This window comes from Cladosporium halotolerans (genome assembly GCF_011745625.1).
Source record: "Cladosporium halotolerans strain TM138-S3 chromosome Unknown Sca18, whole genome shotgun sequence".
NCBI classification, from domain to species: domain Eukaryota; kingdom Fungi; phylum Ascomycota; class Dothideomycetes; order Cladosporiales; family Cladosporiaceae; genus Cladosporium; species Cladosporium halotolerans.
Window position 1 is genome coordinate 384232 of NW_027191469.1, and position 25025 is coordinate 409256.

The window sequence follows — 25025 nt, forward strand, 5'->3', positions numbered from 1 at the left end:
GTCAGGCGGCGTGAAGCGGCATGGTGGCCTCAGGCATCCACAAGCTCGCTTCGAGGCAAAATTTCCCGAACCCTCAAAGAATTTGGATTTATGATCTGGGTTTCGATAACAGGGCATTCGCTTGTCGCCCGTGAGTCGCAATGATGGAGAACGAGGGCCGAGTTGTCAAGCGCCAGAAGCTCAGCAATGGCGTTGTCGGCCGCCCGCAGCGTACGCCTGGCGCATCGAGAATCTTCGCGCCCTACCGAACTGTAGGTTTGGTGTCGCCCACCAGCGTCCCGTTCACCAGCGTTCCTCTCGGCAAGACGACCTTCCAAATTACGACCTCTGTTGGCCGCAGCCTTCAGACGTACGACTTGCGCCGAGGCCTCAACCTTGTCTTCATTACTCGGCCTCAAACTCCCGAAGTGATCACCGCAAGCACAGCCTGGAAGGACAAAGTTTTCGCAGCATGGGGAGGCGAGGGAAAGAAGGCGGCGAGGGGCGTGTGGACGTTCAAGAGAGGCAAGAAAGAGGCGGAACTGGAATTGCCTAAGGGATTGACCGAGAACGTCAAGTCTTTCTACGTCTTTGGATCTTGGATTGTTGGCGTATGCGATAAGCGTCTTTTGGTCTGGAAAGCCTCGACTTACGAACTTTACACGGTACTACGAGGAATCTCTCCCGAGAGCTTCACTGGCTGCATCGCCAGTCTGCCCACGTTCCTCAACAAAGTCGTGGTAGGTCGTCAAGATGGCAGTGTTGAAATTTGGAACGTTTCGTCCGCGAAGATGGTGTACACGATCATGCCGCCGTCAGCTACATACGGTGCCGTCACTGCTCTCGAGCCGACGCCTGCGCTTGGTTTGGTCGCTATTGCTTATGAGCAAGGCCCTGTCCTCATTCACGACGTCAAAGCCGACCAGACTGTCATCGCTCTGAACGCTTCTTCTGGATTGGCGGTCACATCGATCTCTTTCCGCACTGACGGCATGGGAGCTGGCGACGACGGCAGGAAGTCAGGCGTTATGGCTACAGCATCCACACAGTCTGGCGACATCACTCTCTGGGACTTGAACAATGGTGGCAGGAAAGCTGGTACTCTACGCGCAGCGCACGCGAACCCAAGCCCGAACTACGGAGGCGGCGTCAGCAAGGTCGAATTCCTGGCTGGACAGGCGGTGATTGTGACCAGTGGAATGGACAACAGTCTCAAGACGTGGGTCTTCGACGCAGTGCCTTTCAGCCCTATCCCGCGCATTTTGCACCAACGTCAAGGCCACGGCGCGCCTATCACGAAACTCGATTTCTTGCCTTCAGCCTCTGACGGTTCGGACGATACCAACAAGTGGCTCATGTCTGGTAGCAAGGACCGCAGCTTGTGGGGATGGTCTCTACGTCGCGATGGACAAAGCACGGAGCTTAGTCAGGGTGCGATTCAAAGCAAAGCGAAGAAGCAAGGTCTGCTTGCGACTGGAAACAGGGACAGTCTGGAAGACCTCAAATGCCCTCCAATTACGGCCATGGCTTGTAGCCTGAACAGAGACGGCGGTATCGGTGCCATTCCTGGAAAGCACCCGATCTGGCAGGGCGCCAAGGGAAAGAAGGTCGATGCGGAAGTGAGCGCGATGACTGGTTGGGAGAGCGTTGTCACTGCTCACGAGAACGACAAGAAGGCTCGCACCTGGTTCTGGGGGCGGAAGCGAGCAGGCAGATGGGCGTTTGACTCTGGCGATGGCGGCAACGTCAGTGCTGTTGCCATGTCTCCCTGTGGCACATTTGCTGTCGTAGGTAGCGAGACTGGCAGCGTAGACATGTACAACCTGCAGTCAGGTCAGCATCGACAACGCTTCCCTGCTCGGCTTACCCCAAACCAAGCGAAGCAGCTTCAAACAGATATGGAGAAGCAAGGTCTTTTGGAAGAGGGTGATGGCAAGAAAAAGTTCTTCCGAGGACAAGGCAGGCATGCCACTGCTGTTGTTGGTTTGGCCGTTGACAACCTCAATAAGACGGTTGTCTCTGCTGGTTCTGACGGGAAGGTGAAGTTCTGGGATTTCAGCAGTGGTCTTTTGGTGCACCAGATCGACTGGTCATTGTCATGTCGCATCGGCTCGATGCGCTACCACAGAGGAACCGATTTGATCGCCCTGGCTTGCACTGACGGATGTGTCCGTGTGGTGGACATCGCAACACACAAGCTCATTCGTGAACTCTGGCCCTCGCGACCGGTGATTCCTGAGCTTTCTGGCCGAACTGTTTCAGACTACGTCTTCTCTAGCGATGGCAACTGGATTGCAGCTGCCATGGGTGAGCTGGTCTTGCTCTGGGACCTTCCCACAGGCCATCTTGTCGACGCTTTCAAGCTCACAGCGCCATGCACCAGCCTGGCATTCTCGCCTACCGGCGAATATCTCGCTACTTCTACCTCCGACAGCGTTGGTGTTGACATCTGGACCAACAAGACGCTATTCACACACGTCCCTACCCGCCACATTGGAGCCACAGACCTCACCGCCATCCTCGCAAGTGGCGCCCAAGCGCCTACTGCCAGTGGAGAGGGTGGTCAGAATCTCATCGCTGCCGACAACGCTGAGGAGTCTGAAGACGAAGACATCGTCGACGCTCTTTCGGATGAAGCTACTCTCGATGCACTCTCTTCCGATCTCCTCTCCCTGTCACTCGTACCGCGCTCGCGCTGGCAAAACCTGCTCCACCTCGATCTCATTCGCCAACGCAACAAGCCCACTGAGGCTCCCAAGAAGCCCGAGAAGGCGCCATTTTTCCTGCCTTCTTTGCAAGATCAGCAGAAGGGCATCACGACCTCTGCTCAGAAAGCCTCGGAGGAAGCTAATCTGGCCCAGATCGAGCAGGAGCGCAGCCGTGTGCTTAAAAATGCGCGCGCAGGTACTCGCAGCCAATTCACGTCGCTACTGCAGGCAGCGGACATGAGTCCTACGGCTGATTACGGCGCGTTCGTTGCGCATCTCAAGACGCTCAACCCTGCTGCTGCAGACATCGAGATCCGATCGTTGAGTGTTTCTGGCAATGAGCTCTCACTCTTCGTGCAGGCACTTGTTTGGTTGATGGAGCAGAGGCGCGACTTCGAGCTCGGACAGGCGTGGATGGCGGTCTTCCTCCGCTGCCACGGCGACTTAGTAGCGAATGACGAGAGCCTAAGAGCCGCTGTCGGCGAGTGGCAAGAGGGTCTGAGGAGAGAGAAGGAGAGAGTCGTGAAGCTCAGCGGGTATGCTGCTGGTATGGTCGGTTGGCTTAGAGCGGCGAGGGTGTAGTGTAGTAGTAGTCACAGACAATTGTACAACAGCAGCACAGCACAGTGAGCAGACCGTGGTCCATTAATAGACTGCCTTACTGCGACCTTTCCAAGTCTTTCTGGCATCATGCAAGCAATATCATGACCGACCATTAATCGCATTCCCTCCCAACCAAAACAACCTGCAACAAATGAAATTGCTCGTCCACCACAGCACGCCCCTCGCAAGACTTAATTCTGCCTTCTCAATAAAAACGTACGCCGCAGCATACGCGACTCTTACCAGCACGTACGCCAACGCGCTGCGATTAATCTCCGTCGTCTCCAGCCCCGCCACATGCGCCCAGATCAACGCGCCCACGAAGAACGGGAGGTGCTCGATGCTGTTGGCGTGCGCGCCCTCGATGCGGTGCAGGCGGTTCAGCTGCTTCTGCGTGAGCTTGCCGGCCGCGACGGCCGCAGGGCCGTATTTGGCCAGGTCCTGGCGCGGGCTGACGTTGTGGTCGATGCGGTAGTAGTTTTTGAGGGGGCGCGTGGAGATCGCGGCGTGGGCGAAGAGGAATTGGAAGATTATGGCTGTCGCTGCGTAGGATGGCGGTGGGGCGGTGTTCGGAGAGGGGCTTTGGAGGCCGAGGGCTGTGAGGAGGGCGGACATGGTTTGGTCTGGGAGTTCCGGTCGGTGATGGATGGTATATCTCACGGTGAAGCTTGGTCTAGTGTGTTGCCGGCTGTTCTGTCACAGACAGGAGAGTGGCACAACGGGCGCGGCTTTAGGACCATCTCCTAAGGCCAGCCTGATGGTGTGTCATGTGGCTGCCAACAAGAGAGACTGCTGTCTGTAAGGTGCACTATATGCTGGTCTTTGAAGTCTGCACCTTTCCTGAGCCTTGCACGTGTTGATACAGACACCAGATTGCCAACCCAAGAACCATGATGCTCGCCAGAACATCTCCAGACTCATCAAGCGATCTTCCACGAGACGATCAGTGGGCCGCCTGGCAGCACAGCTCCGAAAGCGGTGGCTTGTGCCGCCAGGTTGAATCCTTCGGGCTTCAGCCTCAGCACTGCCTTCTTGCATCGACACCTTTCGCTCCCCAGCATTAGCCCCGTCCATAGAGGGTTGTCGCGTGATCTAGCCAATGCAAGAACACGGCTCCCTTTCAGCGGCGCGATGCCGTTCTACCAGCCGCACCATCTCGTTGTCACGAGAGCCCCTCGCACTGTGTGGCAGTGTTCTATTGCGGTCACACAAACACAGCCGTTTCTGCGATTGATGCTGATCGGTGACGATGTAGGATTCGGCTCAGCGTCAGGCTGAGTGCACCATGTCCAGTCTAGTCAAAGGTAGGCTGCTCTCAAGTGCACCTCAAATACCAGCCAGGTCGCTCTGGGGAACTGTTATCTTGTGCCTCAAACACAACTTGCAATCAATCCAATCTCGTCAGGACGCGCTCCTCACCACCCCACTTCTTCCTTCTTGAGTACAAAGAAATACACTGTGACCGTTCCTTCTCCTGCGCCTTGCTGAGGCACTGCACTTCTCGAGCTCGTATCTGGCCCTGACGCCTTTCCCTACTGGCTAATCGAAACAATCACCATGGCACACTACTCCGGGGGGACTGTCCACGTGCAGCCCTTTCAACACTTTCAGGCAGGACATTGTTTGAACCAGGCACCTATGCAGCAGCAGTCATGGCCTCCGCCTTACTACGATGCGAGCTCATATATATCGCCCATGGCCTCGCACAACCAGCCATCCAATCTTTCACAATACAACAGCACACCGACACCACTCCCAATCCAACCAGATCCTCTCCCACCACATTCGCATCCTGAGAAGCTTTCACCAACGCAGGCGTACGCGTTCCAAGGCCCCATGCCTGTCCAACCGCTTCGGCTTGGGAAGCACGATGTCCTGGATCCTAAGACAAACACTCCCATCCTCGCCATTTCCAGGGATGCAGTCCACATGCCGTCCTTCCTCTCCAGCAAGCCCCTCCTGACGATCACCAAATGTTCGACCGTCGCCCGCGTCGGCACCATCCGCTTCCACAATATGACCACCTCCGACATCGAGTTGACTATCAACGGCCAACAGACCATCCTCTCCAGCTCCGGCATAATGCACAGGCGATGGACTTTCAAACCTCTGACGACCAAAGCACCCCAGCCATGGTACTGGCAGCGAGACAAAGTCTACAAGCGCCATCTCGTTCTTACGGACGCGAAGAAGAACGGAAACATCATCGCTCGCATGAAGCGAGACACGCTTACTTTCGAATCAGTGGGGCTGAGTGAAGAGACGCTGGACGAAATCGTCATGACTGCCGTCGCGTTGGCGGAGTATGCTAGGAGGCGCACCAAGTCGGGCGAGGTTGCTGACGTTTCTGGCTTCCTGGTGGACGGAGGAGGAACTGCTTATTCCTCATCCGGTTCCTCTGGAGGTCATCATCATGGTGCGTACGTTGGTGGCGGAGGGTTTGGGTTTGGAGGCGATGGGGGCGGATGCAGTGGAGGTGGAGGGGGAGGCGACGGTGGCGGAGGAGGAGGAGGTGGTGGATGTTGAGCTGGGCATTGGCTTGCAGCAAAATTTGACGGCCGGGAATTGTATTGTTATATCAAAGTCTTACGTGTTAACGATTTCGCATTCTCGCACCGCAGAACTCAATCGATTTGTGTAAATGCCATTTGCTTCACATGGGTCTCAAGTAATCATCATTCGTCATTCTAGGGTCAAGTAGTGTCTTCCTGCAGTGACTTCGTGGCGGAAAGCACAGCGTCTGGAAAGCTAAGGGAGGATCTGGCCTCGAAATACAACCGTCAACATGCCAAAATTCAACGCAACAAATGTTGGGAGGACCAAGCCTCAGATTCACAGCTTCGAACCATGAGTTCTACTACCTGTACTAGCGTAATTACAAATCCTTGCTATCCACAAGCTCACTCGACCGTTATTGAACAGCCATTGAGATGACATCATACGCAGCTAATAGCAGCCAACATCAGGGGCAATCGCCACGGCGTAGAAATGTCGCGAATAGTGTGCCGTGGTGCACATGTGACACCAGAGATGGCTCAAAGCAGTCGAGAATGCCGATCGAAACGCCTACCTGTCCAGTCACAGGATGGATTCCAAGCTTAGACTAAGCGGCTAACTCCTCGATGATCTGAACAATTGAACGATCGATGAACGTAGGAGCTTCAACTCGGAGCCTCTTTTTGGACATTCAATCTCCATCGCATCACTGCGCAGTACTTCATACAAAGAGATGGTCGAACCGAAAGGAAAGGACAAATCTTTTCAATTCGTCAACTATTCAAGCCTTGGCGACACCCCAAATGGCGAGGTTCGGAGACAAGTGCGGTCTCAAGCAACTAGGTGGCGGCACAGTCAGTCACGGGCAAGGCTGCGAAGTACAGCGCAATCACTCATTCCGGATGCCCCAAGACGCATAGACAGTGTAGTCGAGCGATCATATCGATCGACAGTGCCCCGGACGCCACATCCACGGGGTAGAACAACAATCCCAGCTCGATCTCCTGCGTATTACAACAGCTATGCCGATCAAGCAACCGAAGACGAGTATATCAACCCCGACACCGACGAGACCAAAGCAGAAGCAACATTCTTTTCTCCGGATGCATGCCGAATCGCCAGCAGCGGCTTGACCAAGTCTTTCTCGCAAGGAGCAATGGCATTCAAAACGATCGCTCTTCAAGACTCGGCGAACATCGTTGGCCTCAGCCTTCATGACATGCGACTTGAACTGTCCAGCGTCATGAGTCTGTACCGGAGCATATGCGAGATGCAAGCCGTCGACTTCTCTCAACAATACGCTATCAAGGGTGACGCATCGTCCTGGGGCAGGTTCTGCTCCTTCGTATTCACCGACCCAATCCTCCTATCCACGGCTGTTCTACTAGGCGTGCGCAATCAACTTGATGTCACAGCCAGGTGCATTGAAGGACAAACCTTTGCCGGCGTGCTCCACATCGAACAATTCCTGATGCGCAGCATCTCCGAAGCACTCGGCGATCCAGTCCGCGGGATATCTGACCAGATGCTTATAGCAGTCGCCCTGTGTGCTGCTTATGAGATCAAGCATGGTTCCGGAGCTTGCTACCACGTCCACATGCAGGGCTTGGTACAGATGGTCAACCTTCGAGGCGGACTAGTCGCCATCGGTAGCCCCGACCCGTACATTGTACGTTTGCTCGTCTGGATTGACGTCAACACCTCGAGGCTTGCTGGTTGTAGGCCGTATTTCGAAGGAAAGGTCCATGGACTGACCGCGCATCCACGCGCGAATACTCCTACGTTCAGGACAAAGGGCATCGCCGCTTGAAGTCAATGGAAACCAGAAGGATGGCAAGCATTGAAAACTGGTACTTCAACTGGTCTCTGAGACGCCCTTCAGTGAGATTTCTCTCTGATCCGAGTTTGTGTCTTCATCTGGTAAGCTTGCTCAGCCGCAGCAGCTGCATTTGATCCTTCGCAGGCACTGACCAATGAAACTGCAATACCAATCTGCGATCATCGTTCAGCGGCGCAAATGTCCAAAAAGAGTAGGAGTTGCAATGCGGCGATGCTGACAACAGTGCCGTACCTACGCGACCATAAAAGGCTTTAAGAAATGCCATTTCGCCAGCGTTCGAAAAAGCATTACCTCATTCGGTTGCAATATCAAAATGGCATATTCGTACAGCAAGAATAGCGGACCGGCACCAACGAACATGTCTTATCAGACAATGAGTGCATATCGTCCGCATCCACCACCGGGCAGTTTTTCAGGAAGTCAAGATCTAGGCTTTCTCCATCCGCAAACACAATATCACCTACCTCCATGCCCACCTCCCGCCTACCCAAACCTCCTTAACCCCTACGCGAGCCCAGAAATGCCACATTGTCTTACAGTGCGATCACCAGCACCTCCTCACGCTCCACCAGCAACCACACAGGCGCCTCCAGCCATGAAGATTTCCGGCAATACGATCTGCAACCTCACCACCGGCCAAATCATCTACACAATCTCCAACAACAGCACATCAAGCTTCACCGGCTCCTCGTCACAGCTCAGCCTAGTGCACGCCTGGACCGGCTCCACGATCGCCCAAGCCCGCAGACACACGCTATCAAGCAACGTGATCACCGTCAACGGTCTCTCGTCGAAGCTCAAACACGACGACGCCTCCTTCAGCGAGCGCTGGGCCTACCAACCGACATGGACGAATGGGGCCGTCAAGTGGTATTTCAAGAATCCACGGAAGAGCGAGCTCCGGCTTGTGGATGCGAAGCGTGGTGGGAGAGAGATCTTGACGGTCCAGGGCGACGAGGTGATCTTTCTGGACCAGAGATTAAGATTGGAGCAGGTGGGCGAGTTGCTCTTGGCGGTGGTTCTGCTGCGTGAGGATTTAAAGGAGGGAAAAGAGGCGGAGGGAGAAGTTGCGCAAGCGGTCTTGGAGGCAGTTCTCGCGTGATGGGCTCGTCTCAAAGAATTGTAAGGGCTGGCTTCGGGAATTGGGGCACGTATTGTTAGTATTATCGTTCTGATCCAACTCACGCTCTGCCTCAATGAAATAGAGCATGTTGATCTTGTGAAATCTTTCGTCCATTGCCGTATTACCACTAATCCGTCAGCCTCGTACACTAAACCACCCTACGGGTCAGTCTCCTGTTCTCTCTCTGTCGCTGCTGCTTCTTGGCCTCCTTTCTCTTCTTCTTCCACGCGCGATTGTTTTCGCCTCTGTGCTCATAGAACCACTTTCTGAAGTCGCTCTCGTCTTTGTGCTCCCCATCTGCAGTAGTGGTATTAGCACCAGCGTTGGTTGGTGCAGCATCCCGCATTTCTTCGTCCTCGTCTATATCACTCTGCTCGTGATCTTCGTCGTCCATGGCGAATCGAAACCTCTTTCCTAGTCCCGCTGTGTCTGGCGTGGGAGCTGCAGAGCGGAGAGCACGCCACTCCAAGTCCTGCTTGGTATGGGGAGTCTGAGGCGGGTGAGCAGGCACAGAGGCTATTTCTTCTTCGTCCTCTTCGATATCGTCCGGGTTGAAGAAGCTGAAGGAGGTGTTGATGGGCGGAAGATTATGCTTTGCACCACCAGCCTCGGCTGTAGGAGCGCGCTTGTAGAGAGCCTCAAGCGGGTGGACTTCTCTTTCAGATTCAGGGACAGGAGTTGCAAGTTTCTCTTTCGTCACTTCATCTTCGGAGGGGGCCGCACCAGCTGCTGTCGTGGTCGATTGCTGCTTGTTTGGTTGCTCTTCTTCGTCACTGTCTTCATCGTCAGATGCCGAGGAAGCGCTTTCGCCAGCATCGTCTGAAGGAGGATCTTCGTCGTCTGATGAGACATCGGCTACGCTGTCTGCATCTTCCGGAACGTCCATCTCCATTGATTCCTGGGCTTGGCGGATCTCCTCTTGAGCCCGTCTTGCCTCCTCCGCGACACGGATTGCCTCATCTTTCGCTCTCTGTCTCCTCACAGAAAGTGGTTCGGCTTCAATAACCTCTCCGTCCTCATTACACCAGCCCTTGCCTTCCACGTACTCCAATGCGCCCTTTGAATCGGTCTCAGCGGTGATGATGTACGGCTTCTTCTTGGTAAACTCCTCCACTACCTTGGGCGTTTTGTGGCTTTTCTTCTCACTGTCCTTGGAAGAGTCTTTCTTCGCTTTCTTGTCCTTCGACTTGCTCTTCTTCTTTTCATCTTCCAAAGGCATCGCGTTGGGCGGGACCATAGTCTTGAATCGCATCTTCTTCCCTTCCTTGGACTTCTTGTCCTTGCCTTCGCTCCATCCGCGCTTCACGTGTCTGCCCTCTTCAAGTTCATGCCCAGGAATTACGCCTTCCTCCCGCTTAGCCTTCTTCGCTTTCTTCGCCCTCTTCCTTTCCTTCCTCTCTTCCTCAGTCTCGTCCCTCTCAGCCTTGCGCTTCTTCTCGGGCCTAGCCTCCTCCACCCGCACTTTCGATCCCTTCAGAGTCGTCCCGTGCATTTTCTTTTTGAGCTTCTCGGCTTCCGCTTTCGGCAACTCAACGTATCCAAACCCGCGCTCCGGCTGAGTCTGGACGGCGTGGAAAGACACTCCAGTCGCAGCGGCTTTGGCTGACGCCGAGACGACGCGCTCGTACAGGTCCGGATTGAAAGGCGTGATGTGGAGGCGCACGCGATCAGAAGCGGTAGCGGCAGGCTGGGGAGCTGGTGGCATTTTCTGTTCCCCAAGGCGACGACCAGAACCCACTATTGCGACATTGTAGTAAGTCGCAAAGGGTCTGGTGGAATTATTTCGATGTCGATCGGCAGCAAATTGATTCAAAAGTCAGCAAATTCTGGGTCAATCGAGGCTGAACCCCACAGAAGCTCAGCAGCGGAAGCCAGGGCAGGGACCTTGTCCGTGCGAGTCCTCGAGCTTGCGCATGTGACAACCGACGGACGTGATTTGTAGACCAGACTAGATTCATACTGTCGCAATCGCGATAGCACCAGTCGTCATGGCTAGACTCAATTGGCGCCATACCCTCTTGTTCTTTGCCTTCCTATCCCTCTCTCTCGCAGCCTGTAGGTCCACCTTCCGGCTCATCCACTCGTACACCTCACTAACGCCAATGCCTCAGCACCAACATCCTTCTGCAAATGCACCTGCTTCTCGAACAGCACCATAATACCCCTCTCCAGCACATCCTCCGACCGTCCCAAAACACCCGCGAAGCCTCCCTCGTTCTTCTCCCGCGCCGATTCCGAGGACAAGAAGAAGAAGCCGGCGCACCGCACGTGCTCAGACTGCACCAAGCAGTTCTGCCTGTCGTACAATCTGCCCATTTGCTCCACTGCCAAGGAGGAGGACGTGTTCACAACGTGTTTTCAGAGGGATAGCACGAAGGATCAGGCGGTGGTGTTCTTGTTCATTGGCGCGACGGTGAGCTTGTTGGTCTGGTCGGGCGTCAAGCCGGCTTATGACAGGTGGAGGGAGGGGAGGGGGTATGCTAGTCTTGGGAGTGGGTAGAGGTGCAATATGGCAAATCTTTGATCAATATGGCGTTACTCGCTCTTTGTTGTCATTCCCTATGGAAGCTACTGTCCGGGCCATTCTCTGGTCAAAAGCCTCATCACGGAGAGACGACCGCTTAACACATCTGGAGCCCCAGGCACAGTCACAATGGATCCGACTCAATCTCGATAAAGAGCTTCTAAATGGCCGACCATCTTACGCTTGAGCTCCAGCATCTCAGTTTCGGTCAGCAGCCCGCTCCACTTCGGATAAGATGCAGACGGTACCGCGTTCGTAGCTTTCTGATCTTCCCCAACGATCAACTCGGAATTTGTGCCAAAGAAAGGCACGCCGAGGCCTTTAAGCTCCGCCGTCATCGCCGCGTCCATGTCCTGCAGAGCGGCATAGACCTTGCGGTCGAAACGCGCCAATTCAGCCTGCTTGTCCTCCTCCGACTGCGGCTCGACAGCAGAGCCAGTGGCGCCCTGGTTGAGTGATCGCAGGATCGACGACGCTTTGGCTGCTGAGTATGCCCGGCTGACCTGAGCGTGCTTAAGCGCCTGGCGCTCCTGGTACCAGCGCATTTCGTGCGCACGCTGGTCTTTGATCATCTACGTAGGAAAGAAAGGTCAATTGGCCCACGTACAATACAGAGAGAACCATTTCAAGCAGCTTACTCTACGGATACTGGCCTCGAACATTTTGTTCTGGGCAGCGATCTTAGTCACGCACCTCAACCCGTCTTGCCAGACCGTGATGGTGGCAGGGTCGATGATCGAAGGCGCCTGTGGTTGTGGAAGAGCCTGTGCGTGAGAAGGAGTGACAGATCGACTCTGGGTTCGGCCTCTCAAACGAGGATCGGTTGGAATGGCGTCGGCATTAGAATTCCGAGTTGCAGCAACTGTGTTGTTCTGCACTGCAACAGAAGCTGCACTGTCCAGCGCGTTTCCTTGCTCATTTGGAGCTGGTGGCGGTGCCTGAATAGATGCATTCTGCGAGTATTGAGCAAGGGTGGCCAGGATCGACTGCAGATCAGGTTGTTGTGCCATGACAACTCGAAGATGCAATGAAATCTTGCAATGTTGATTATTTTGGTCAATCAGAAAATATATCGCGTTGAAATCTTGCAATCCTTGAGTGCAGGTGCCGGGAGGTAGTCCGTTCCGCAAAGTGATTGCTGCCACTCCTAGGCGTTCGCCGATGTTGTGAAGCGCATCTCGGGGGTCCAAAATGCCAAGGCCGGCCAGAGGCAGGAAGCATCATCGGCGAAACTTTAGGAGGGACAGAGACAGCCAGGGCGTGCCATTGGAGGCCGTGAGAATCCATGACCAGCAACACCGGCATCCTGACCTATACATATCCCAGGGAGCGACATCCGAAATAATCATCATGCCGCGCTCACCATCAGATGCAACGCGCTTCACCTCCAACGGCCCTCCAAACGCAGCGCCCTCAGTAAATTCCGCCGGCTCGAGAATCAACTTCGGCGAGGCACCTCCGAACGAAACCGCACAGCAAAAGATCGCCCGTCTGCGCGCGGCGGCGGCCAACTCAAAGCGTGGGAAAGAAACTGGTTTCGATACTGTCGTACGAGTCGGCAGAGTATGGGCTGACCGCGCTCACAAGGCGACGGCCTTCGGCCTGATCGGGTTGACGATCGTGGCAGGTGTCGTGGCGACGGCGGGTATCACAGACATGTTGATGCACAACCGAAGAAGAAGGAATGAGTGGTTGGCCGAGAAGCGGGCGCAGAGTGCGGCCGAGCTGCTGGAAGCGAGGAGGGCACAGAGCGTTGGCACTGTCACTGAGGACCAGATGCTTTTGATCAATAGGGAGCGCGTGAGGGAGGAGGCGGAAGCAGAGAAGAAGAACCAGCCTGGCATGTTCAAGCGTGCTGGAAGTTATCTGTTTGGTGGGCTGGAGAAGGAAGAGCAGAAGGGCGGCAAGCTTGGTGCGGCGGCGGCGAAGGCAGGAGAAGCAGTGCAGCCTGTGAAGGAGCAACTCTTGGGCCAAAATGAGGATCCTGGTGTGCTGAAGTCCGTGGAGCAGAAAATTGAATCGAACAGGAGGCAGGGTGAACACATTGAGGAAATGATCAAGCCTCTAGGTGGACCTCTGGACCGACAAGCAGAATCAGCGGTCCAAGCAGCCACGAGCAGTGGGAAGAGCTGGACCAGCTGGCTTACCGGCCGATGAACGCAATATCGGAGGGCAATTTGAAAAGCGAAACGGCTGACGATGGCTTGTAGCAGTGGCTGCTGCAGAACGATGTGTCTATACATCTCACTTCACGCATGGCGAGGCGCATGTAAGCATAGATCTTTTGTAAAATAGTTGACTGTACAGAACAGTGATGATCTAGTGTACAGGTATTGAAGAAATCGGTCTCTCTATTCAAAGAAATTCGCTGGGAATGTCAAGGTCTTCATGCGTCTCCAAGGCTTGTGTCGAAGCTGATAGTCCTTTTGTGCTTCGACGTCGGAATTCTCTACCTTACCATGTCCATGGTGTTCAGGCCTCCAGTCTTCTGGGACTATGCTTGGACGATCTCGACAAGACCGCAGGCTTCTAGGTGCGCCTTTTCCCCTTATGCAAACTTCCTCTGGCTCTCGATCGACTGTCTCCGTTTGACATAAATTCGCAGCCTGTATCAGCTTTCACTCTGACCTTTTTCTCGCCACTACCTATCCCACACTCACCACATCCCAGCAGCACATTCAACCAGCATACCCCTCACACATAATTGTTCAATCTATCATATTCAGGCTTCTATCAGGACTCGAACAAGGCATCATGCCGACACAAACAATGGCCGGCCAAAGGTTTGCCATGATTCTCGTGAATATTACTCTCATAGTGGGACTCGTGTGCTTACTTGCTTCCCTATCACACCTTCTCTTGTCCAGTGGCAATCATGGCGTCTCTACGAAGATTTCGGTGCGCAGCACTGAGATCAACGAAACTGCCAGACTGGATTTCTTCGAGGCTCATAGCGACAGATTGAGTCTTACTGGCATAGCGAAGCGAGCGCTCATTGCCCGCGATGGTACTGATTCAGAAGAAGACTCCGAAAGCTCTCAAGATGAGAAAATGCCTGATGCTCCGCCAGCGACTCCAGCAGGGCAGGGCAAAGACACCAAAAGCTCATCAGACGTGGAAATGCCCGACGCTCCTCAAGCGACTCCTCCAGGACAGGGCAATGCGCCCTCTTCTAGTGCTCCGAACCCCTCAGGACAGCCTGGCTGGGTCAACCCCTTCGGACCTTTCCAGGGGGGCCCTCCGTCGGCCCTTGGAGTACCTTATGGGCAGCAGCGGGCCCCTCCTGGTTCGATTCCCGCGGGTCACCAACAAGGCTCCTATCGCTCGATGGAGAATCCCCAGCAGATCCCAGATTATTCCTTTTCCGGAGACCCAGGTCCCTCTTTTGATGACGGTTACACGGGTCCTCGTTTGCCATCTGAACTGGGTCTCACTGGACACCAAATACCTCCCTACGGTTACAATGATCCAAGGCTTCAGGCAGTGGCTCCCAACTTTCAATCGATTGCTGCTTCTGCGAGGCCTCTTGTTTATAATCCACAGCCTTTCATGGTAGGCTACCATTCCTGGTGTCACGCGGATCCCATGAATCAAGGGGCGCCTACTGGAGCTCAGCCAATGCCTGCGTATCCACCGCCCCAAGGCCGGGGAGTTCCTCATATGGCATCGGGAGCGCCTCCTGGAACCCAGCCCATGCCCGCATATCCACCACCTCAAGGGCGGGGAGTCCCCCATATGGCATCGGGAGCGCCTCCCGGGGCTCAACCAATGCCTGCACATCCACCGCCCCAAGCCCAGATAATCCCTCCCACCGTAGTAGGAGCTCCACCGCAAGCGGTCGCCATCGGCCAGAATGTACCTGCCAGCCCTCCCGCATCCTGGGTTCAGCTTGTCTTCCTGACCTGGAAGACGTATATCCCACTGATGTATGCAGACATCCAGGCAGCGAATCAAGCAATGACGGATCTCAAAAGGAGAAATGCCCCTCCTGGTGGTTGGCAAAAAGATAACTTGATGTGGTACCACACTGTTGAGTTAATGCGCAACAACCCTCACAAATCATACAAGTGGCGACAAGTACTTTGGGTTCAGTCGCAACCGCCTGGCGTTAGTTTGAGACCAGTCCAAGCTGCGCTCTCAAGGCTACGCCTACCGAATACAAACCAGCAGATCCATGTTCAGTCTTCGCTTGCTTCCCCAAAGATTTTGTGGCAGCAACAGCACCAATGGACCCTTCGGGTCAGTCCACAGCAGTTCGTAAGTTGATTTGAGAATTCAAAGGCCAGAGCCCCTGTGTTCCGGCGACATTATGCTGACATTTCCTTTCCAGCCGCCCACATATGCCAATCATCTTTTGGCATACGACCACGACAACGGAATAATTATTGTTTGTGAAAGACAAAGCATGAATCATATTGCCAATGGAATGCCACAGATAAAAGGCTTCATGGCCCAACATAGCTATGCGGGAAGGATCGATGATTGGCTTCCCCCCGCGTGGGATGAAGCAGTGCTCATTGCTTACGACTGGGAGCGTTTGCGCTTGGAAAAGTACCCCCAAGGTTCCGAACTACGCCAGCCTTTCTCTGAAGTTGCTCCGCTGCACTATATTGTGTTCCAATCGGTCCAACTCAGTGAAGATTCTCTTGGGGTTATCAAAGCGCTGCTCGAAAGTGCGTGTGGAAAAAACCAGAACACTATTCTCGCTGGGCCCCAAGGTGCCGTCTTTCGAATTGGGGACTATCAACACAGTGCGATTCTTGCCCTACCAGAGTTCGACTGGTTGATGCGGCTGCTGGTTGATCGAAAGACACAATTTGGCAGGAAGGTCTTATCAGAAGTTAGGATGTTCATTGGCGAAGGCGACAACGGAGACACGCCTAGCTTCATCTGGACTCTCAGACAATCTGTTGACGTTAGTCTCAACGATGCTGCAATGCGGCATTACATGTTCATGAAAACGGCTCTGGAGAAGAAGATCGTTGACCAGGATACTTTTAATCAAGACCCAACGATGATGAGCATCTACAGAGAGGAACAAAAATTTATCAGGGAAGGCGGTCAAGCGTTTGATGGAATTCCACTTCCTGGAGTAGATTGACGGGCGGCATTCGGGAAATGATTGTGATTCTGGGGGGTTTTAGAGGCTTGATCTGCTTTCTCATGTACTATTTCAACATCAAACTCTCCCTTCTTCCTCCATCTCAAAATCTAAGAATCCGGTGCTGTACTCTCCTACATGTGTGCAAGCATGAATTGCCACTGGGAGAGACAGTTTTGGTGGGCTCGGAAAAGAGCATATAATCTCCCATCTCTCCGCTTTGCGAACCTCAACATAAGTGCTGCCTTCTCCTCGCAACTTGCAGCCTGGGAAAAACAACGTCATCAGACTTTCACATGCGCATCAAAGCTTCTGCAGCTCCGATTTGAAAATTCAAAATGAGGTGCTACCTTCTCCTTCCGCACTCTGAACGCGCATTTTGGTTGGGAGAGACGAGCCGTCGCGAGTTCGGAACAAGCATGAAATACGCTTTCTCTAATTGAGCTGAGTCGAAGCCAGCATTCTCCGTCAAGCCTCTAGGGATAGACTTGGCTCTGGCAAAGCTGGTAGATTTGGTGTCTCTGAGTCCGTCTTGAGAACGAACATCTGGAAGCTCTGACGATCTCCTCTTTCCCTGTCCGAACATGCCTTACGAAACAGCCTGTTATCTTCTTCACTGTCTTGATGAGAAGAATTTCGTCCGCAGAGCCGACAGTCCCTGAGCCTTGATTGTAAATGAAAACAAAGGCTCGAAAACGCCGTCACACTTTCTTTTCTCCAACTCGTAATCAAACCGTCAGCGGTATCATGCTACCTCCTACACTTGATGCCTCGCGATAGATTTCCATTGGCCAAACAGAGACGTCAGGCTTCATATTGCACGAAATAAAGTTGTGTACCAGTTCCTGATCAAGGCGGGACAGCTGCCGATGACACACAGAATACCATGTGATTTGGTGATCAATGACTGCAAGCCCTCTGCCAGACTATTAGACAGGCTCGTTGCAACGCTAACGGATGTCTGCAGCGGCAAGTAAAGGCATCCGATATTTCATTACTTGCGTGTCCCGAAAGCACGACCGAAGGTCTTTCTGTCAATCTTTTGGCGAACACAATCAGGCAGAGCTTGATCAACCTCGATTTCCGAGCGCGAAACACTTGGACTCTATACAAGCGATACCCACGAGGTGGGTGACGAGCGAACTTCTTTGTAGTCCGTTGCCGTAGCACATGGCTCTCGGAGTTAGTAAACAGTATGTTACGTTTGTCTCCAAAAAAAGTCTCATCATTCGGTTGATGAAAGCTCATGGCCCTCGGACTGCCTACGAGGATCTGTAGGTGGGCGTGGAAGAGTACAGACTAGCCGCCACTTGTCTTCGTACGTCACAGGCAGGCGGCATTCCGCTCAAATATGCTCGTAGAAGACACGCAGATGATTGTGCACAACAGTTACAAAACTAACGTTTGGTCGCAGACCCCACTACTTATGGTCAAAGAGCTCTCATCGTTGGATGGGTAGTTTATTTTCGCAATTACCTATACAGCTCATTGGGAGGGCAGATCGGTGATGAAAGTATGAGGCCAACCGTTTATCTATGCATCAGTCTCCGCACCCCCAAACCGGAGCATGTTATGGTCTGTTAGGCTGGTCTGAAGGGATGGTTGATGACAGCAAGCCATGGTCGGTCACTCCGGTGCTGACAGTTCTGGGCTTAGCAGTGTGTCGTAATGGAGTTCTGCATGGGTCACGAATCCGACTTTTATGTGCTTGGTAGTGCGTGTGATGCCTCTAAACCCCCACGTAAAGTCGAATTCGACCATACATAAACTTGCATACCAGACCGTACAACAGAATTGCCAACAGCCGCTAGCGTGGCAACCAGCCCGTACAATGGCAGCGTAAGAAAAGTACCAAGCGTGAATCTGATCTGGAGTACCAATGAAGATCTTACGGTCATCCGAGGTGAGGCAGAAACTGAGGGGTGCCCGGTGTCCTCTCATTTCGTCTCTCACTTCACAAACCATTGAAGTCAGGGATGATGCAATCGACAACTCATACACACATACAGTTGACATCGGCGACAACGAAAAATGATCTGTCGGTGTCTTCTGTTGCACATCTCGCACTGAAATCCTGTTCCATAGCCACCAGAAATTCTGTTGAATTACTTCCTCCCGCGATGTTCGCGCGCTTCGACACTTCTTAACTGGATCCGGGTTTCGGCGATACGCCGGTCGCTGAACACGCCTGATCTCAAAAAGGTCTCTCGAATCAGATGTGATCTAGGATTGTAATTCTAAGCAAAGGAGTGGATTGGGTCACCTTGCTTGCACAGCTCATTGCTTATGCGGCCGCTCAGCCTTGGAATACATTCACAAGGCAGCTGAGCTGACACACAGCTCTATGCGGGGTAGCAACATGCGGAGTAGTCGTGGCTCGGAACTGATGAATACTGTATAGTAGTTCTAGCGTTGAGGCCGATCAAGTCAGCTGCGATAGGGTCTATGCCGTCGTGCCTACGCCAGTCCATTTAAACAGAACATTTTGCAGACAAGCTCGACATAAGCCAGACAGCAAAGGTGAATTCATGGAACCTTAGTAAGTTTGGATATCTTCTGCCATTAATCAGCCTGACAGTAGACTCGGCATGTGAGCAAGCGCTGAACTCTCCAATGTTGTTTGCGCGAGCATCCTGGCCCCTACCCCTAGAGCATCACCAGTATTGCCGAGATGCACGCTGTGGCTGTTCGCTAAAGCGAGAAAAGTCAATACAGCTGTGTACCTTTGGTAGCTCTGATAGTTGGACATCGTCTATTGGAGCTCATGACATGGATAGAATTTACGTTTGATGCAACCCTGGGTGTGTGAGGGACGCGAATTGCATTCGCAAGGCGGTTTGACCGATCGATCCGATCACTCCTCTTACCTCCAACCTACCAATACCTGGTGAGCTATACTAAATGTGTAGCACGTAGCTGTCTGCGTCCGTGAATGCATGATCTCCTGTCCCGCAACTCCGCTTACTGTTTTCATGGGGCAAAACGAACGTTCGATCAAGACAAGAGTACTGCGAGACATGGCATCTACCAGACGAAGATTGTTGCCAGTCTTCTCTTTCATGCGCTTCATCAGTTGGCTAGTACCTTGGTCTTGGATTCGTGATCCACGGGGCTACAGTCAGGGCCCAAAGGAGACCTCCACCCACCTAGAATCCGCGGCGTTGGACGAACAGACTGACGGGTATCTATCAGTGAGCAACGATGATCTGGAATATCTTACTCGAGGAGAGGCTGAGCAAATCATTGAACGGTTCAAGGAGATACCGCAAAGCTATGACAGATTGTTATTCTGGACCGGCATTCCCAGAGAATGGGTCCAGCAATGGGCAGATGATCATGGCATGTTGACATTTACTTCGGCGATGGGCTACTTGATGGACCGTACGGACCCACGGTGTTTGAAGAGGGTTAAAAAGCTAAAACAATGGAGCAAGTATGTCAGAGGTGCATCTGGAATCTTTGCACGTTTTGCCTGCGGGCGTGGTATCATCAGAGTGTTGACGTTACCTCCTTCTTGGGCAGGATTCATTCGACCCCAGTCGACATATCGCACCATAGAGGAGCCTGTACTGAAAGGAACATCGGGATGCTGCTGTGCTGTGCAAATCAATACAGTGCATCTTTTGACAACGCTGGAGCAGCTAGAATATCAGACCTGGCCGGAGAATCACATACCAGAGGGGCTCAGATCTCCGGGAACAGGATCTTTCGACTTCAGAATTCCAAGATGGATTCGAAAAGCTGTGAAGGCTGCCACCGAGAGCTTGCGATCCAACGTTGTGAGGTTTACAGCTTTTCCAACTCCCAAGCCGGCCAATGCCAATATTGTGTCGGGCGGATCAGTCAGAAAGACTAGCGAAACACAGTCAGCTAAGCAACCGAAGGATGGCAAGCAATCAGCGAGCAAGCCCAATGCACAAGGTAGTCTACAGCTGCAGAGCCAGCAACCACAGAGCAAGATACAGCAGCCGCTGAACCAGCAATCGTCGAGCAAAACGCAGGAGCCGCGAAACCAGCAGCCGAAGAGCAAGAAGCAGTCGCAGAGTTCGCAGGTGCAGCGGCACTCGCAGAGTCAACAGCCGCAGAGCACAAAGCAACCACCACAGAGCAAGAAGCAACAGCCGCAAAACCAACAGCCGCAAAACCAACAGCCGCAAAACCAACAGCCGCAAAACCAACAGCCGCAAAACCATCAGCCGCAAACCCAACGGCCGCAAACCCCACGGCCGCAGAGCACAAAGCAACTACCACCGGCGAAGAAGCAAAAGCCGCAAAATCAACAGCCACAGAGCAAGAAGCAGCAGTCACAGAACCAGCGGTAATCGAGTAGTACGACACAGCAGTCGCAAAGCCGACAGCTGCAGAGTAAGAAACAGCAGTCACAGAGCCAGCTACCGCAGCCGCAGAGCAGGAAACAACCATCACGGAGCACCGGGTTTTGACCATTGAGCAGCAGACAGCCTCAACAGAGTGAACAGCAACAAAGCAGTAAGAAATTGAGTTTCAAAGTCATAGAATAGCTGGAGAAGGAACCAAAGATGTATTTGCACCCAGGGAGGATCGGTAGGTGAGTCGTCAAAGCGAGTCGTTTATGGAGAAGCAGATATTGGCAGAAAGGCAATCTCACGCCCACCCCCCCGAGTCAACCGACCCACCAATCCCACGCCAGCACCGACCCTCCCGCCGCACGACTTGCCTGCCCCACACCAAGCGCCTCTTCTCGCACCACCACCCCAAACCATGCCGTCCGACCATCACAACAACAACCACCACCACCACCACCACCACCACCACCACCACCACACCTCCCGCTCCACGCGCCGCTCGCGCTCGCGCTCACCCCGCGACCGCCACCGCGACCACGATGTGAAACCCCGGCACCGCTCGCGCTCCCCGCGCGACCGCGAACGACGACACCACAACTCCCACCACCACACCTCCTCCTCCTCCAAAACCCACCAACCCGCCCTCCCCTTCTCCCAGTCCCCCCTCCGCCGCCACCACCTCCCGCGCTACCGCGCCCTCTTCGCCTCCTACCTCGAGCTGCAAAAGAACCTCGACATCTACACGCTAAGCGAGACAGAACTCAAAGGCCGCTGGAAGAGCTTCGTCGGCAAGTGGAACCGCGGCGAGCTGGCGGAGGGGTGGTACGAGCCTGGGACGAAAGAGCGCGCGGACGAGCGCGCGCGGGAATTCGAGCCTGTCGAGAGGGAGGCTGCGCCGGAGAGGAGGGTAGAGGCTGCGCCTGCAGAGGAAGACGAAGACGAGGACGACGAGGACGGTTTCGGCCCCGCGCTGCCGGCTGGCCAGAGGACGGGGCCTTCGGCGCCCACGAGGCAGGATCTGCGAGAGAGGGAGGAGGCGGCTGGGGAGGAGCGGGCGGCGGCTAGGGCGGATGTGCGATTTGAGCGGAAAGCTGACCGACGGGCGCAGAGAGAGCGGTTGGAGGAGCTGGTGCCGAGGGCGGAGCCGGGGTCGCGGGAGAGGCAGCTGGAGAAGAAGCGGGATGCTGCGGCGGCGAATAGGGCGTTTGCGGAGGGGAGGGAGGCGGGCGGGGCGGCGGAGGTGCCGGAGGCGGATGTCATGGGGGGTGGGGATGGGGTTGAGGAGTATAAGAAGCAGGTGGGCGAGAGGCAGAGGGCGAAGAATGAGCGGGAGGTGAGGAAGGAGGAGCAGTTGAGGGCGAGGGAGGTGGAGAGGGAGGAGAGGTTGGCGGAGCATAGGAGGAAGGAGGATAAGACGATGGAGATGTTGAGGGCGTTGGCGCAGCAGAGGTATGGGTGAGGGAGGGTGGTATTGATATTGAGCAGATTGTTCTTATCGAAGTGTACAGTATTCCTGCCGGCAGCATCGCATTTCACAGCATCGTCCACCGATAACCTGCCCACGAACATTTTCTCATTGAGGTAAATGTCATCCAGACTCCGAAGTCCTCGCCACTCCCTCCCCCGCGCCGCTCGACAGACTAGGCTCATCAGTCAACGACCATCCGCACCCTTCTCCCAGCTCTCAAACACCAAAATCTCCTCCCTTAACCCTCCTCCACCTCCTCCTCCGCCTCCTCCCTCCGTCAACAGCCTCGAAAAGAACGCCACCATCACTCCTACCCTTTCTCCTCTTCCTCCCCCTCCCCATCTCCCGTCTAGTAACAACCTCGCAAAGAACCCCACACTCCCCCACGACCCTCGCCACCTCCGCAAGCGCCTCTCTCGCTTCCCGCCGCACAATCTTCCGCAGCTCGCGAGCTTCCTGCGCAGTGTAGGGCATGTATTGCAGGACTGCCAGGCGGGAGGCTGTGGCGGAGAGGAAGGTTGCGAGGGATGTTGTTTTTTGCAGGAGGAATCGCAACGGCGTCATGCGAAAGGGGAGGGGCGGCGTGCTGGCGGTGGGAGGAGGGATTGAGGGGTTGGGCGGAGGGGCGAGGCGGAGGCGGAGGCGGAGGGTGGGCATCTTCGAGGGTTCGGGATGTTCGCTTTCTGTGGTTTGGGGGTTGGCGTTTTGGCGCTTTTGGGGGGGGGCTTGTAGTTTGTGGCTGTTTGGCGCGGTTTGAGTGGATGGTTGAGATGGATCTCGGGCCTCGCTGCGTTCGGTGAGGGCCTTGGTGCTTTGGTGGCGTGGTGGTTGGTTTGGTCTTTCTTGGTGCCGTGAAGTTCGTGTGGTGAACGGATGTAGACACGAGTGGCGAAAGACAAGAGGCGACGACTGCGCCCAGCAGGTAGGCAGGCTATTTAACACGCCGCAAGCGTTGTGGAGTCGCCAGCTCCTCTCATCATGCTGACTCTTGAGCACGTGTGACCTTTTCTCTACTCCAGAAACCACAGCTGGTGATGACCTTTCGCAGAAGCCAGCGAGCAGGAAGAGTGACATGTGGGCTTTAGAGTTTGGGGAGCCACGTGCGACGCCTACTTTTCCTCCGGATACAGTAATAAGATAAATGTGGGTAGTGACCTTGTTAGCTACCTAGGAGATTCGGATCATGGGATTAAAGGAAGGAAGCATGTGGATTGCCAAAGAGTGCAATACGTGATTTTGAGGGACATCATGCGCGGAGGCTCGTGTGAAGTCGTCTGCTGAATATCGCCTGGCATAAGGAGGACCCGGCCGAGCGGGTGTCACTGTACGTACTCCAATGCAGTTATGTCAGCAACTCCCAAGTCTCCTCTCACATCGACCCGGTCTCTTGAAAGGGATCTTGCGAATCAACGTGCTGTTGTAGTTGCTTAGGTGGCCAGACAACGACATCAAGGCTGATCATCATTGGCGATGTCTCGCCGCAGAGCGCGAAAAGTGGCACCAGTCCAAATACTCATCATCTTTAGCACAGCAGATCGTGAAGACGATCATGCCGATTACATGATGCATCGGAGCATTTCTGCGACAAAATTACGATTCGTCCAGGCGTTGGCGCAGGCTGGAACGCCGTGTCTGAGAAATGTCCAACGGTGGGTGGTGTGTGCTGTGCTCGTGAGCGGTGAGCATCACAACTTGTATTGGTAGAATTACTTTAGACCAGAATGCATCGCTCGATTTATTCTTGACAGTCACACACAAGGGACGCGGTGCACGTGACCATAGAGCCAACGCGCGCAGTCTTTGTGCTCCTCAATCGCGCCATCCACGCTTCTCGAAGCAGGGCGAAGAACTTCAGCAGAACAGATGAAGGAGATGCAACAGTAACAATTACACTAAAGATCTACAGTTTCGGCTTACATAGTTAGCATCCAACGCTCGCTCGCGGACCGCGGCAAACCCCCTAGACGGACATAAAGCGTGTCGTCACGGCGTGCGCTGAAGGAGGAAAGTCAACAGGGGAGATCGGAGGTGGGTAGTGGGGAGAGCGAGCGTGGGACGCGCAACGGTGGCATAGACGAGTCTTGGGAGGGCAGGCTAGTGCTGTGCTGTGGTAGCGATGCCGAAGCGAGAGAGAGAGAGAGAGGTGGATGCAGCTGAGATTTGTATGCGGCGGTAGCGATTTTGCTATTATTACTGTCGGAGTTGAGACGATAAAGATGGCCGGGTGTGGATGCTGCGCGCGCGCGTGTGGCGGCAGGGCACGCAGGTGGTCAGGGCCACGCTTTTACAGTGGGATGGGGTGAGCAGAAATGCTTAGCTGGCGGGAGGGCGATACACAGCAGCGGTGCGGCGCATGTGGCACGAGCACGTCACGGGAATGGCGCAAGGACGGGTGTAACGGGGCGGTGGTGACATCTCTGGTACTCGACGTACTGCATGCACAAGCAGTATGAGCGTGCCACTGGCCAGCACCAGACGACAGCAGCGAACGAGTGCGTGGGACAGACAGGAGGGAGGCAGGTATCAAGTAGACGACAGGCACTGACAGGGCAGAGCAGCGTTCGTCAGCAGTCTCACAACCCACTGCCGGCAACGGGCGATGGTGCGACAGGCCGCGTTGGACGTGGCTCGCGCGCGACGGGATCGCCACCCACGGACTGCGCGGACTGTCGTGGATGCCTGAGTAGTGCCTCAGTAGTGCCTCCCACGGCCTCCCACGCGGTGGCCTCAGCGCCTGGAGAGCCTCGACTCTTTGCGGTATGGACGAGGATTGGCGCTGACGGGCACCCGCCGGAAGCTCAGCCTGCGCCGTCGGGAATGGCTCGAAAAATACGTGAGGCGTACGTTCCCCGGCAGTG

General features: G+C 54.5%; 9 protein-coding genes across 9 annotated transcripts; 6 read left to right on the top strand and 3 right to left on the bottom strand.

Annotated features, from left to right (window-relative positions):
- Nucleotides 1–143: 143 nt before the first annotated feature.
- On the top strand, nucleotides 144–3269 carry WHR41_06065 (uncharacterized protein; the record flags this gene model as incomplete). The annotated part of the gene is made up of 1 exon (XM_069374670.1): nucleotides 144–3269. One exon carries the CDS (start codon nucleotides 144–146, stop codon nucleotides 3267–3269), a length of 3126 nt encoding a protein of 1041 aa, XP_069228694.1.
- Nucleotides 3270–3389: 120 nt separating this feature from the next.
- Nucleotides 3390–3905, bottom strand: WHR41_06066 (uncharacterized protein; the record flags this gene model as incomplete). The annotated part of the gene is made up of 1 exon (XM_069374671.1): nucleotides 3390–3905. The coding sequence occupies one exon, from the start codon at nucleotides 3903–3905 to the stop codon at nucleotides 3390–3392; it is 516 nt and encodes a 171-aa protein (XP_069228691.1).
- A 1221-nt stretch (nucleotides 3906–5126) lies between these two features.
- WHR41_06067 (uncharacterized protein) lies at nucleotides 5127–7596 on the top strand (the record flags this gene model as incomplete). The annotated part of the gene is made up of 2 exons (XM_069374672.1): nucleotides 5127–5706; nucleotides 6782–7596. 2 exons carry the CDS (start codon nucleotides 5127–5129, stop codon nucleotides 7594–7596), a joined length of 1395 nt encoding a protein of 464 aa, XP_069228692.1.
- Nucleotides 7597–8221: 625 nt separating this feature from the next.
- Nucleotides 8222–8728, top strand: WHR41_06068 (uncharacterized protein; the record flags this gene model as incomplete). The annotated part of the gene is made up of 1 exon (XM_069374673.1): nucleotides 8222–8728. One exon carries the CDS (start codon nucleotides 8222–8224, stop codon nucleotides 8726–8728), a length of 507 nt encoding a protein of 168 aa, XP_069228699.1.
- Nucleotides 8729–8897: 169 nt separating this feature from the next.
- WHR41_06069 (uncharacterized protein) lies at nucleotides 8898–10454 on the bottom strand (the record flags this gene model as incomplete). Its single annotated transcript, XM_069374674.1, has 1 exon — nucleotides 8898–10454. One exon carries the CDS (start codon nucleotides 10452–10454, stop codon nucleotides 8898–8900), a length of 1557 nt encoding a protein of 518 aa, XP_069228700.1.
- Nucleotides 10455–10694: 240 nt separating this feature from the next.
- Nucleotides 10695–12356, top strand: WHR41_06070 (uncharacterized protein). The gene is made up of 2 exons (XM_069374675.1): nucleotides 10695–10804; nucleotides 10861–12356. The coding sequence occupies exons 1-2, from the start codon at nucleotides 10738–10740 to the stop codon at nucleotides 11247–11249; spliced, it is 456 nt and encodes a 151-aa protein (XP_069228779.1). The 5' UTR covers nucleotides 10695–10737; the 3' UTR covers nucleotides 11250–12356.
- Nucleotides 11267–12413, bottom strand: WHR41_06071 (uncharacterized protein). Its single transcript, XM_069374676.1, has 2 exons — nucleotides 11912–12413; nucleotides 11267–11845 (listed from the first exon to the last, which is right to left on the bottom strand). Exons 1-2 carry the CDS (start codon nucleotides 12281–12283, stop codon nucleotides 11414–11416), a joined length of 804 nt encoding a protein of 267 aa, XP_069228778.1. The 5' UTR covers nucleotides 12284–12413; the 3' UTR covers nucleotides 11267–11413.
- Nucleotides 12414–12623: 210 nt separating this feature from the next.
- WHR41_06072 (uncharacterized protein) lies at nucleotides 12624–13430 on the top strand (the record flags this gene model as incomplete). Its single annotated transcript, XM_069374677.1, has 1 exon — nucleotides 12624–13430. The coding sequence occupies one exon, from the start codon at nucleotides 12624–12626 to the stop codon at nucleotides 13428–13430; it is 807 nt and encodes a 268-aa protein (XP_069228781.1).
- A 7684-nt stretch (nucleotides 13431–21114) lies between these two features.
- Nucleotides 21115–22158, top strand: WHR41_06073 (uncharacterized protein; the record flags this gene model as incomplete). The annotated part of the gene is made up of 1 exon (XM_069374678.1): nucleotides 21115–22158. One exon carries the CDS (start codon nucleotides 21115–21117, stop codon nucleotides 22156–22158), a length of 1044 nt encoding a protein of 347 aa, XP_069228780.1.
- Between the last annotated feature and the right edge of the window lie 2867 nt (nucleotides 22159–25025).